Source organism: Monodelphis domestica, chromosome 2 (genome assembly GCF_027887165.1).
Source record: "Monodelphis domestica isolate mMonDom1 chromosome 2, mMonDom1.pri, whole genome shotgun sequence".
In the NCBI taxonomy this organism is placed as follows: Eukaryota; Metazoa; Chordata; class Mammalia; order Didelphimorphia; family Didelphidae; genus Monodelphis; species Monodelphis domestica.
Window position 1 is genome coordinate 543,887,442 of NC_077228.1, and position 13,150 is coordinate 543,900,591.

A 13,150-nucleotide genomic window follows, 5' to 3' on the forward strand; every position below is an offset into this window, starting at 1 on the left:
ATGAAATTGGAACAGAAAGAATTTACAGATGGCCTTCAGAAAGAAACCAACGCAAGGCTGCCAATTCCAAGATTGGAAGTGGTTCCATGGAACAATTCAAGTCAGAAACAAAAAGTGCTACAAGCCCTCAGAAGAAAGACCTTCAAAAGCAATGGAAAGGATACTGGAATAATACAAGACTACTCAAAATTCAAGAAATGAAAGAAGATGTTCCAGAGAACGTTGAAACTCAGGAGGCAGCCCAGGGTGACCTATCCTCTGAGAAGGCTCATCTGGCCTTGTATCATTTACTTATGGATCCTATTTACCATTAACTGCTTTTGCCTGGAAACTACCCAAACCATGGTTCTCTGCCTTCTGACCTGGCTCAATATTCTGCCAACCTGTAATAAGAGAAGTGCAAATTTCAGTTCTTGGGCAATTTATCACTACTCTAGTCTCATTTCAAAGTATTAGATGACCTTAGAAGATTCTGGTGAGCCCCAGGGAGTCGGGTCTAGTATTTCTACACCCCTGTCCCATCTCTCAGAGATGCCTGGTTTGCTGTCCAAAGTCAGAGCCTTGACCTTGCACTCAAATAAGAATCACTTCTACATCTGAGGAGAGAAGGAGGGGTGGGTTACTGCTGGCCTCTTATTATTGATAATTCCAATCAATCATGGTGTCCCTTATTCTCGCAGCCCCATAACCAATCATGTTGCCCTCAATTCTATGATATTGTTTATCCTGTCTGTTTTTTGCTCTTCCCATTAATAGAGGCAATCCCCTGAACCCTTTTATTGACAAGCAGCATTCTATTGCTTGTCTTCCTTGGAGAATTGCCTCAGTTTACTCTTTGGCTAAATTTCACTCCCAACACCTGCAAATGTGAGCTTCACAATATTGGACAGAACAGTAGATGTCCACTAATGAAGAGGAGTCTGAAATATTTTTAGGAAGAAAACGCGAAGGTAAGAGGTCATTTGCAACAAAAAAACTTTTGACCCTGGATAATTTCTATGGAGAAAAGTGCAAAATACAGAAGAAACAGCAGAGAGTGACAAACAAGCAAGCACATCCAAACTTCCCAAAAAAGTGGAAATTGGTCACAAACTCTTCAGGAACTCAAAAAGGAGTTCAAGAACCAAATAAGAAAGATAGAAGAAAAATGGGAAAAGTGGGGAAGTGGGGAAAAGAAATGAAAGTAATTCAAAAAGAAAATAACAGATTAAAAGACAAAATTGCCCACATGGAAAAAGAGGCACAGAAATTGTAAAAATGGATTGGAATCCAGGACTTCAATCCCCACAAGTCTTTGCTCCACTTCCCCAGAATGCCTTGTAATCTCACCTGGGCCAAGATTGAGAAGGGATTTAACCTGATTGCAGAGGCTTTTGAGCTCTCTATTTGGACTTCCGTTTTGGAGCAGAGGCGTCTCTTCCATGATGTGAGATTATCTTGTCTAGGCCTAGGCACGTATTTCTTATCCTGTCTTTTCTTTAATCCTTAACTTTTAATAAACCTCTAAAATTATAATACTCCTTGCAGAGAGAAACTAATTTCAACCTGCCTCAGTTTCCCTAAATTTTAATCTTTACAGCTGGCGACCACTAGATTGGATGAGAACTTCTCAAAAATTTTAGCCTAGATAATGATTTTTTTTTAAATTGAGAATATTTTTTCTTTTTTTTTTATTTTAAACATTATTTTATTTGGTCAGATAATGATTTTTTTTTAAGCCACGTTTCTCCAAGATGCTTTTTAGAAAACCATCTTGATCAGCTACTGCCTGCGGCCCTCTCTGGCTCTTGCTTCTGCTCCCTTGGCCTCTCACCTGGTGCCCAAGCTCCTGGCCCTGTTTGTCTGCGCTCCGGCTCCCAGCCCTGCCACCCCATGGTCTTTCTCTAGATCACCTGGCCCACTTGATTCAACCAAGATTGCAATCACCTGGTAACCTGCCTGCCCAACAAACCCAGTTCCTTGGAGCAGATCACTCAGGACTCATTTCTATCAGCTGGTAACAAAATGGGGGTGTTGGCTCCATGTGGGCAGCCTGGGCTCCACGTGGACTGGGGTAGGAGGAGGGATCATAGCAGGGGAAAGAGAAAGGGAGAGGAGAAGAAACAGATTTTTCAAACAGAAACTTAATAGCAATGGGCTGTTTAAAAGGATTTTTGACTGTTCTGGTAACTTCATTGACTTCACCTGCCTGTCAGGGAGCAGACTCAGCCCAAAGATTCAACTTTAACTTTGAAGGGGCAAATGCGTGGCCCAGCAAACTGGGAGCCAGGCCCAGAGACGGGAGGTCTCTAGTTGAAATCTGGCCTGAGACACTTCATGGCCGTGTGGCCCGGAGCAGATCGCTCAGACCCCATTGCTTAGCCCTTACTACTCTGCCTTCGGACAATAGACATTTAAATGGATAATGAAAAACAAACAAGCAAACAAAAAACCCCAAGGAACTTTGAAGAGACTAGAGGCTATATTTTGAGGCATTTCAGACTCCAATGGTTTATAAAAATCTCCGTATTCTATTGCATTTTTTGTTTAAGGTTTAACTTTGTGATTTTAAGTTCATATATTGCTGGATTCAATATTCTGTTACACTGAAGGTTGATTGAAGTTATTTTGAATGTACTGAGTTTTGAAATTCTGTTGTTTTTCCCCTATAACTGTGCTGAACAAATATTATTGTAATTAAGCCCATATATGAAAAAACAGTTTTTCTATTTTGCCTTTGTAAAATTGTCATAGAGATAGATGGACTTCTTCAGAACTGGTTATAATTGTATAACAACCTTTGTTAAATTTAATGTGCTAAATATCTCAATTGATTTTAAGGGTTTTTAAAATATGATTTTTGGAATTTTTTTTTAACAATCTCTGGTTATTTTTGCCTGCCCCTACCATGAGGTAAAGCCAATTCTAGTTGAAGTGAAATACATTTTATAACCCCCCAACCTTCCCACATTTCTAAATATGTGAATGGAAGTTGGGCAGTTAATCTCAGGGCATTTGTACCCCTAAAAAGCCTCCAAAAAAGGAGCACCCCTTTATTTATACTCTTCAGCTCACTACTTTACTTGCACCAGAATGATATATAGATTTCTTGATTATGTTCTTAACCCAAGATGAGTTTTACCTTATTAAAAAAAAATATATATATATATATGTTAATTACCAAGGTTGAAAGATTGCTACATTTGTAGAAATTGTTGCAAATGTCCATCAATTCGTAGGTTTTTAAAAATGCCACACAGCAACTTATGTGAAATATGATAGTGGGTTTGTTTGCTATTGTAATTAATTGGGCTATTAAGAATTTTGGGGATATTGATATTTGTACTACTGTATTTTTAAAATTGAAAAATTGTTAACCTTGTTCAATTCATTTGCCTTCTACTCACAGTGAGCATGGCCAGATATTAAGAGGAAATGGATCTCATTTTTGGTAAGAAAGCCTTGTATTCTATATTTTCTTAGCTGACACAGTGTGTCAATGATTATAAGCTATATTTTTTAATTTTTAAAGCTCTTTTATTATTATATTTGTCTTGCATGTGCAATATACTTTTTCAGTTTTTTAAATTTTTTTCTCTTTTTATATTTGAAGCACATGTCACTAGTATTAAGATTTTCTTTAACCTTTTGACTTTTCAGTACTACAAGTTTAAGATACATTTGTTATGCACACCCTAAAAAGCTTGTGACTATAAAAATGATGCCACTAATTATTTAAATAAATTATGGGACTTTGCTTAATGATTCTGTCTGATTCCAGGACAAGATATACACACAAGAGCCATTTCACAGAGCCAAAGAAAAGCCAATCCAGGATGGATTGATGCACTTCTAGGCCTATACAAAGGTTTTGAACCTAGTGTGAGACTTGGGGTTGCGACACTTGACTTATGTTAAGATGTAGGCCTTCCTTGTGTCCACACTCACTCTGAAGATACTCACAGACAAGTTTCCCCAAATTTGGCTCCTACTTGGCTTCTATAATCTGGTCCTTTTCTTTCTGCCTCTCATAGTGTGGCAACTTTCTGTAGTCCTGGCTACTGACTGGGTAAATGCATCATTGCTTAGATCATTTTGATTGGGCCCTGATTGAAGGACCTGTTATAGATTTATTTTTCTTCTACTTGGAATTTTTACACATAAGACTTTGATAGTCTATATTTTCATCCAGAAATTTTTTCTTCTCTTTTGGATTTTTCTGATGTTTTTTTTTTTAATTTCTCTTGCCAATTGATTAATATACCTCATACCTCAGCCATGCATGGTGCCCCTAGCTTCTCAGGGCAGCACCCCACTTTATGCCCCAGAGTAGTCACCTAAAGACTCTTTTGAGTCACTAGTTTTAACTACATCCTGTCTTAGTCTCCAAATCAACTATGGGGAATATACGTTAGGGCTCCTGGATCCCCAAGTACATTTATACTCAAAATTCCCTGACTCCTTATCCCACTGAAGTACACAGGGGAAAGAGGAATTCTTGGGACAATTTCCTCTGTCAGATTGAGACCATATCACTGACAGTTCCCTGGATAGGGCACTTAAACCAAGAGGCTCTACTTAGTAACCTGACCTTAGCTAGTAAGATCATTTCCAATGTGACAGCTCTGGGTCTTGAGGATCTTCAGGAATCTTTGGATTCCCTGGCAAATGTGGTGATGGACAATAGAATCGCCTTAGACTCTCTGTTAGCAGCAGAAGGCAGCGTTTGTATGGTTCAGAATACTTCTTGTGTCTATAGCAACAACTTCCACAAAGTAGAAGTATGAGTCCTAGCGTTACACAAGGTATCCACTCGGATGGGGGATACCCGCAGAAAGCTGTTTCCTGGCTTGTCCTCCTGGACATCCTGGTTATATGCCCTCCTTACCCCTTTTATCCCTATTATCCTGATAATTGGGGGCATCTTGATATGTGGACCTTGCATTTGTAACCTTGTGATTTCTCTAGCTGCTTCCAGCGGGAAAGCACTCATGGGAGTCACCGAGGTGCCACTGCAGCCTCTGCAACCCTCCCAGTCTGAACCCCTGGACATTGCCTACAGTCAATACCTCTCTCTCCTGACAACAGGCAGGGACAGCTCTACAATCGTTCTCAGCTCTGAAGAAGCAACAGAAGACTGAGACCATTGTCCCCTTTCCCTTAGATATTTGGAGAGGGGGGAGATGGCATGGGCAGTGTACCCCCCAGAAACTGAGGCAAACTATTAGCAGGGAAATTCCTTTGCTCCCTGACATCCTCAGGACTCCTAACCCAAAACAGCTGATAACTCCTAGAAGACCCTGAGGATTTTCCTCTTTGGATTATCCTTTAGATTTAAGATGGACAGAGGGATGCACCTTTAGGCTACACCTCCATACCATTGGGCTGTATCTCAGACATCCATCTGTCACCCCCCATATCTCTAGGCAGACTCCAGTCAGATGACCAACCCCCACCCCCACCGAATGCCCGAGTGCTTACCACTCTAGAATCACTTCCTCACCATGACACAGCATCCCATCCTCCCTGTTGTAAAGAGTATACAGTCTCCAGAATTTATAGATTCTGGGAGCAGCCTTCCATCTTGCTGTTCCACCTATACTATCCTTCTGGCCATTCTCAACATTACATTCTAAAATAATAAATTTCTCTTTGTATTTTTAAGCTGTTTCCAGGTCTTGCATTCTTGCAAATGGTATCCTTACTGAACTCCAGGGGATCACCTCTAACCCCCCACAATGCTCTGGATCGGGGAGATCAGCAGCAGAACAGTGGGGGGGTCACAATCTGGAGTGGATACAAAAGCTACGAGGGAGCTCTCTGGGGGCTTCCCCAGCTGCCTGATTCTGCCTGTCACTAGCAAAGATCCTGAACTCTAATGGCATAGAATGACCTTCCAGCCCCTTCCTCTCTCCTCACACCTTCCTCCTCCTCCTCCTCTGACCCAGGGACTCTCACTGGCCTCCTGGCTGATCTTTGGCCAAGACCTTCCATGGTCTGACTCTGGGCCTTTCCAGGGTCCGTCTGTCTCCCTGCAGGGAAGGTTCTCCCTCCTCCCTCTGAGCTTCCTTCAAGTCCCAGCTAGATCCTCCCCTGGGGCACCAATGATTTCTGTGGTCCCCAGAGCCCTTAGAGCCTTCCCTCCTAGAGGGCCTCCCTCCAGCAAGGCCCCAAAGAGCATGTTTGGACACAGCTGCTGAGGGGTCTCCTCAGCCAGACTATGGAGGGCCTGGAGGGCGGCCGATGCTTTCTCCCTTTCTCTGTGCTGAGCAGTGCTGGGCACAGACTAGGCTGTTCCTCTAGACTCGCTGGCTTGGTCTGAGAAGTGGGAAAGAGGAAGGAGCCAGAGACACCTGGGAAGGCTCAGAGTTGAGGACGAAGCCAGTGAGCAGCACCAGGGGGACAATCTCTTGTGTGAGGATGGCACAGACCAGGGGACACCCTCAGGCTCTGCTCCAGGCCTGGCCAGACAAGACTCAAGAGGGAACAGGCTGGTCCAAAGAGACAGAGGGAGAGGCTGTGTGTGTGTGTGTGTGTGTGTGTGTGTGTGTGTGTGTGTGTGTGTGTTGTCAGGCAAGAAAAGAGAACAAACAATCCTCAGAGAGCAAACAAGAAGGAGTCAATGGTTATCCTCAGGGAGAAATCCAACATGGCAGGGGGCTCTGGGGGTCTGAGCTGCCCAAGGGCCAAGGAATCCCTCCCAAACCCTGAGAAGAGAGCCAGGAAGGGCTGTTCCTCCTGCCTTGGACGTGGGAGCAGAACTGGCCCAGCAGGAAGGAGGCAGCAGCTTCCCAGCCATCTTGTGGCAGAGCCAGGGAAGGGCCTCCCTGGCTGATGGGGCTGGAATGCACTTACCGGGGCTCGGAGTCTGTCCCTCTCCAAGGCCATCCCTGGGACTCCAGGCTCCCTGTTGAGGCAGCAAAGTAGCCCCGGTGAGTCCAACTGGGGAAGCTCCTCCACCTTTCCCAGCTTTGCTTCCCTCAGGATTCTACCTTCCCCTGACTTTATGACCCCCAGAATGGAGCTCCAGCCAAAGTTCTTCCTAACAGGCCTCCCCTGGGCCAGGGAATGTCTGACTTCTCTGCCCTTCTGAGCAGCAGGAGCTGGCCTGGAGCCCCCGGGGAACCCCCTCCCCTCTTTCCCCCAGTGTAGAACAGCCCATCTTGCTCTCGGCCTTTGGGCTCACTCTCTGGGCCAATGGCTCTGGGTGGAACCTGAGAAGAAAGCTGCCCTGACCTCCCTCCCAGCTCCAGATCTGGCTCAGCCCCGACCCTCCTGGGGCCACACCTGGGCCTCTGCACCCAGAGCTGGGGAGAGGTTTCCCCTCCTCTTCCCAGAGAAGAGGCTGCCCCACAGGGTCTATACAGGATGAGGGGCCAAAGGAGTCACCCAGGGCCAGGCCTGCCCTCAGGAGTATAAAAGGGAATTCTTAATCCCTTGTAGTAACTTAACTGAAGAAAGAGGTGACTGGCTCAGTGGACAGAGAGCCAGGCCCAGAGAGAAGAGGTTCTGTTACCATGGAGACCAGCCCACAGGAAAAGGAAAGAGAAACTGCTCTCAAGGAGGAAGTGATGTAATAAGGGCAGCTGGCCAGGGAGAGGTCAAAGCAAGCAGGATGTGTGAGAAGGGGCCTTTTGTTCTAAGGTTTCCTGAGGGGAGAGGCCTGCAGGCAGTGACTGGTGACTGCTGGGGAGAGTGGGGATGGGGAGTTGTCCATTGTTGCGTGATTTAGTTAGAATAGATATATAGAGTGTAGATTAGGCCTGGTTAGGGAGGCTGAAGAGTTAGTAGTGAGATTCTCTCAAAGGACAATTTCTACGTCGTTTTTAGGTTGATAGAAGAAGATTGAGGTAGGTTTTAAGTCGTACCAGGGTAAATGGTTAAATCTCTCTCTTTCTCTGTCTGTCTCTGTTCCTCAATGAAAACAAATGGGTTAAGCTGCTCTCCTGTCTTTGTCAAGCTCCTGATTTGATCCCCTACACTTCCAAACACCGAATTGTCTTTGGCCTCAGAAGGCCCACATGGCCTCTCCTCCTCCTACCCTGGCAGCCCTCTTACACCTTCCTCCCTGATACATACTCCAGAAGCTACCAATACGAGCCTGGATGTTCCAAGAACAGGGACCTCCACCTCTTGGCTCCCAGGAACTTCCTCTGGCCGTCCCTCCTGGCTAGAATGGCCTCTCTCTCTTTCCCTCCCCAGATCTGGCTGCAGAAAGACACAATACTGGACAGAACAGCATATGTCCACTAATGAAGCGAAGTCTGAAATATATTGAGAAAGAAAACTTGAAGGGAAGAGATCATTTGCTTCTTGAAGACCCCGAGCAGCAGAAAGCAGGAGTGAATACCTGAAGCCAGCAGTGGCAGCAGAGGAACATCAGAGAGAAAAGAAAAAGGCTTCCTTTAACAACTACAGCTGGAGAAAGAGAGGAAAGCCCTTAGGCTAGAAGACAAAGAGAGGGGATTATGGGAAGAATCTTGTGGCATCCCATCTCCTCCAGGAGGATGCTTCTTGGGGTGGACTGCAGGACCACAGGGGAGAAGAGCAGGTGTATACAGAGAAGACGGGACATGCCCAGGGCATCTCAAGGACCAGAAATGTTTTACTCTAATCCCTCTACGTTCAGCACTTGTTCTGCCCCAGGCCCTGTACCAAGCTCTGGGCATTCCCCAACAGGCAAAAAGCAATCCTTGTCCTCAAGGAGCTTACAATCAAGTGATGGAAGGAGTCAATATACAGACAAAGATGGACACCCAGCAAGCTCTGTCTAGGAGAAATGGGGAAGAATGAAAAGAATGAAGGCTCTCTGACTAAGAGGGATGAGGGAGGGTTTTCCTGTAGAACCTTTTTAGTTGGGACTTACAGGAAGCTCAAAGGAGTCAGTGTGCCTAACTGTGGAGAGAAAATATTCCAGGCATGAGGTAAAGCCATCAAAAACTCCTGAAGTCAGAGGCAGCCAGGCCCCGTAGTAGACAGGGTGCCAGATCTGGAGGCAGGAGGACCTGGGTTCCAATGTGACCTGAGACACTGCCTAGCTGCACGATCCTGGGCATCTTAGCTTAGCCCTGACTGCCTATCCCTTGTCCCTCTTCTATCACAGAATTGGTTCTGAGATGGAAGATCTGGGTTAACAATAAATGTTTCCATTTGGGGGCAGTTAGGTGACTGTGAATAGAGAACTGGAATGGGAGGTCCTGGGTTCGAATCTGACCTCAGATACTTCCTACCTATGTGACCTTGGGGAAGCCACTTATCCCCAACTGCCCACCTCTAAGCCATCTTCTGCCTTGCAACAGATGCTGAGCATCAATTCTAAGACAGAAGGGAAGGGACTTTTTAAAAGTCTGCACTTGAAGGAATGCAGGAGGCCACTGTCCCTGGATCCAAGATTACAGATTGGAGATTAACACAGAAGAAGACTGGAAAGAAGGGCTTTGAATATCAATCAGAATGTTTTGCATATGATCCTGGAGGGAATAGGGAGCCACAGGGGTATACGGGGTAGAGGAGTGACACAATCAGAACTGAGTTGTAGGAAAATCACCCTAGTGGCTGAATGGAGGAGGCCTTGGAGTGGGGAGAGCCTTGTGGCAGACAGAGTCAGCAGCAGCCTGTCTTTATAGTCCAGGAGGGAGGGCGATGGGGGCCTCCAGCGGGAGGATGGCAGTGACACAGGACAGAAGGGGAGGATTGGAGAGATGTTCCAAAGGAGAAAGTGAAGGTGCCATATTGGATAGGTGGGTAAAGGACAGGGAGGAGTCAAGGAGGGCTTCCAGACTGCGCTATGGAGAGGGTGGGGGGTTCTGTATAGGTGAGAGAGAACAATGTCTGCTTTGGACACACCGAGATGGTGATGGCACCCTGGTAGCTGATGGGAAAATCAAGTAAAGAAAGAGTATAGGGCCAAAGACAGGGCTGGGGGAGCTCCATCACCCTAACTGTATCCCTGCTGTTACCAGATCTCGAGTAGGAGCCAGAAAAGACAGAGAATCACAGGTCAGAAAGGTAGGAGCTAAGCCAGGAGAGAGCGAGAGCCATGTCCTAAAAACCAAGAAGGAACAGAATATCCAGGAGGAGAGAGTGGGCCAAAAGTATCAAAGGCTGCAGACAGGCCTGAGAGGAGGAAGACTGAGGAGGTGGCCCTGTCCTCTTAGAAAGAGAAGAGCAGACAGGACAGGAGGTATGGTGGAGGGGGCAAAGCCTGAAGAGATGGAGCTAGGAATGGAAGTAGAAGTGTGTTCCACTCATGCCCATTCTTGTGGGTAAAAGTAGATGAGGATTCTCACTGAGGCCAGAGAGATTTAGTGCTGAGAGGCTGAAAACTGGGGTGGGGTAAAGTCATTCATATACCTAAAACCAAATTAATTCAAGGAGACCAGTGAATGAAAAGGAAACAATTCAATATTACTCTAATTAGAGAAAACATTAGCATGCATGAGATGGTGCCTCTGAGTTGTTTCCCTTTGTCGTTCTAGGATACAAATTCTTGCTTTTTGTTTGAAAATTTTATTTAATTAGTCAATTTAGAATATTTCCCCCTGAATACATGATTCATGTTCTTTCCCTTCCCTCCCCCAACCCCTCCTGTAGCCAGTATATAGTTCCATTGGGTTTTCCATGTGTAGGACTCAAATTCTTAACAGAATCCGAGATGGAGGCAATTATCCAAGAAAAGGGTAAAGTTTGACAACTTGAAACTGAAAAACTTCTGCACAGACAACGTTCATGCATCCAGGCTAAGAGAGAAATTGGGTGAAGGTGTGAACCTTAAAATTTCTCAGACTCTACCTTGGAACATTTGGTTAAGGCTATTCCCCATTTTAAACAATGGAGGTACTTAGTCAGGAATGTATGTGAGAACTTAACATTGCTCCACCCATACTTAAGCATACTTTAGGGAAAGATAAAGTTGTAAACTCCTTACTGAACAATGAAAAGTACTTAACCCATACTTAAAGTAAAGCTAAAACCCTTAAGCTGGGTCGATTTTTAGGTCTAATACAAAAAGGTGCTAAGTACCTATGAAGGTCAAATTAATCACTAAAAGGTCAAGCAAGCTTAGCAAGAACTGTGAGGTTTTAGTCTACTCAGGTGTGAATTAAGAATGGTCAGCCCTGTGAAACCGTCTACTGTGATTGGTAGATGTGAAAACTTAGGGGAGGTGACATAGAATAAAATTCTCTTTAAAAGGAGGTCAAAGGCCTCTGGAAAAAAATTCAGCTTTGGTAGATGAGTTGGAGCTTGGACTAGTTGGAGTAGCTGGGTCTCTCTGAAAGCTAGAATCTTGCTTGGGACAAAATCTTGTGGTGAGTGGATTAAAGACTGACTGATCTCTCTTAAAGCTCAGGCCTAGGTCAATGGCCTAGGCCCCTTTCCCCATTATTTCCTCTTACTCTCTCCTTTTCATTAATTCCTTAATTTGTTTTAATTAAAATCTCCATAAAACCAAGCTGATTTGGGTATTTCATATTTTGGGAATTTTCCCATGGCGACTACTTTATTTTGATATAAAACCAAGACACTAAAAATTATCTTTACAGTTCTGGCAATTCAAAGTCTTGAACTCATATTTTCACTGTCACAGTTTATGTCAACCACTCTCTTAACTGTAACAAAGGAGAACAACTTTGGGTTGATCCTCAGAAATGGGTCTGGTATCCAGAGAATTGGGAAACTCAAGACAGGAGACAGTCAAAGGATCAGAACAAAGAGTTTTCCAAAGAAGTGCAGAGGCTTCACAGCCACATGGAAAGTGGTCTAAGTCACTAATCAAGAGAAATGGGAACCAAAATAGGGCCAAGGCTTCATCTCATACCCTGCATAATGCCAAAAAGAAATAAATTGGGAAAGAACCAGTGTTGGAGGGATTGTGGGAAGATGGCACAAAAGCAATATTAGTGGTTACAAAAAGGAAGAAATTCATAACAATCTCATTTCCAAACTCACCTCAGACACTTACATACCACGTGACACTGAAAAAAAAATCACTTAATCTGTTTGCCTCAGTTTCCTCAACTGTGAAATAATGAGAATAAGAACATTAACCTCAGAGGGTTATTGTATAGATTGCTGAAAGCAGATTTCTTTTTTAAAACCCTCACCTTCCATCTTGATTCCAAGGCAGAAGACTAGTAAGGGCTAAGCAAGGGGGGGTTAAGTGAGTTGCCCAGGGTCACCCAGCTGGGAAGTATCTGAGGCCAAATTTGAACCCAGGACCTCACATCTCTACAACAGACTCTCAATCCATTGAGCCACCCAGCTGCTCCCTGAAAACATATTATTAGGAGAATATAGAACACTCCAAATTGCCTGTATCCCATTCTTTGCTTGATGCTCAATGTCTCTCTCAGGACCTCCCTAGTCCATATTTAAAAACAAACTCCCAGGCTTTCCAGAAACTCTCCCCTTTCTCCTCAGCCTGTCCAACAAGGGAAGGACTGGACCATCGTGGAATTCTACTGAACAGAGAAGGAATGGACCCAGCTGCTGGCTCTGGTACAAACAGCTCTGCTCAAGAACACTCGAAGCTCCTCTTCTGAGAAAAAGGCCCCATTTCTGTGAGGGCCACCCTGGTCTCACCCCAAACTCCTCAGACTCTCTCTGGGTCAGGAGCTCAGCAGCAGACGGGCAGTGATGGGGTCACACTATGGAGTGGACACAAAAGCTACAGGGGAGCTCTCTGGGGGCTTCCCCAGCTGCCTGATTCTGCCTGTCACTAGCAAAGATCCTGAACTCTAATGGCATAGAATGACCTTCCAGCCCCTTCCTCTCTCCTCACACCTTCCTCCTCCTCCTCCTCTGACCCAGGGACACTGGCCTGCTAGCTGATCCTTGGCCAAGACCTTCCATGGTCTGACTCTGGGCCTTTCCAGGGCCCGTCTGTCTCCCTGCAGGGAAGGTTCTCCCTCCTCCCTCTGAGCTTCCTTCAAGTCCCAGCTAGACCCTCCCCTGGGGAACCAATGATTTCTGTGGTCCCCAGAACCCTTAGAGCCTTCCCTCCCAGAGGGCCTCCCTCCAACAAGGCCCCAAAGAGCATGTTTGGACACAGCTGCTGGGGGGTCTCCTCAGCCAGACTATGAGGGGCCTGGAGGGCAGGCCAGAAGAGAGAAGAAAGACCCAATCCTTAGGCAACAAAGAAGTCAGTGGTCATTCTCAGCTCTCACTTGTG

The 13,150-nt window shown here is 45.4% G+C and overlaps 2 protein-coding genes across 16 annotated transcripts in view; one reads left to right on the top strand and one right to left on the bottom strand.

Moving 5' to 3' along the window:
- LOC100026020 (zinc finger protein OZF-like) overlaps window positions 1-13,150 on the top strand; it is a 515,718-nt gene that overhangs the window by 163,714 nt on the left and 338,854 nt on the right. The gene's annotated exons all lie outside the window — the stretch shown is intronic.
- LOC100023844 (zinc finger protein OZF-like) overlaps window positions 1-13,150 on the bottom strand; it is a 28,415-nt gene that overhangs the window by 13,168 nt on the left and 2,097 nt on the right. For 2 of the 6 annotated variants that reach the window (XM_056814552.1, XM_056814550.1), the window contains exons 2-3: window positions 11,929-11,997; window positions 6,835-6,886 (exon numbers count right to left, since the gene is read on the bottom strand). In XM_056814552.1, the coding sequence (XP_056670530.1) occupies window positions 6,835-6,867 (33 nt within the window). In that variant the 5' untranslated portion in view covers window positions 6,868-6,886; window positions 11,929-11,997. Of the gene's footprint in view, window positions 1-6,834; window positions 6,887-7,266; window positions 10,424-11,928; window positions 11,998-13,150 lie in introns of those variants that run through there. The other 4 variants (XM_056814549.1, XM_056814554.1, XM_056814551.1 and 1 more) reach the window with 3 other exon arrangements.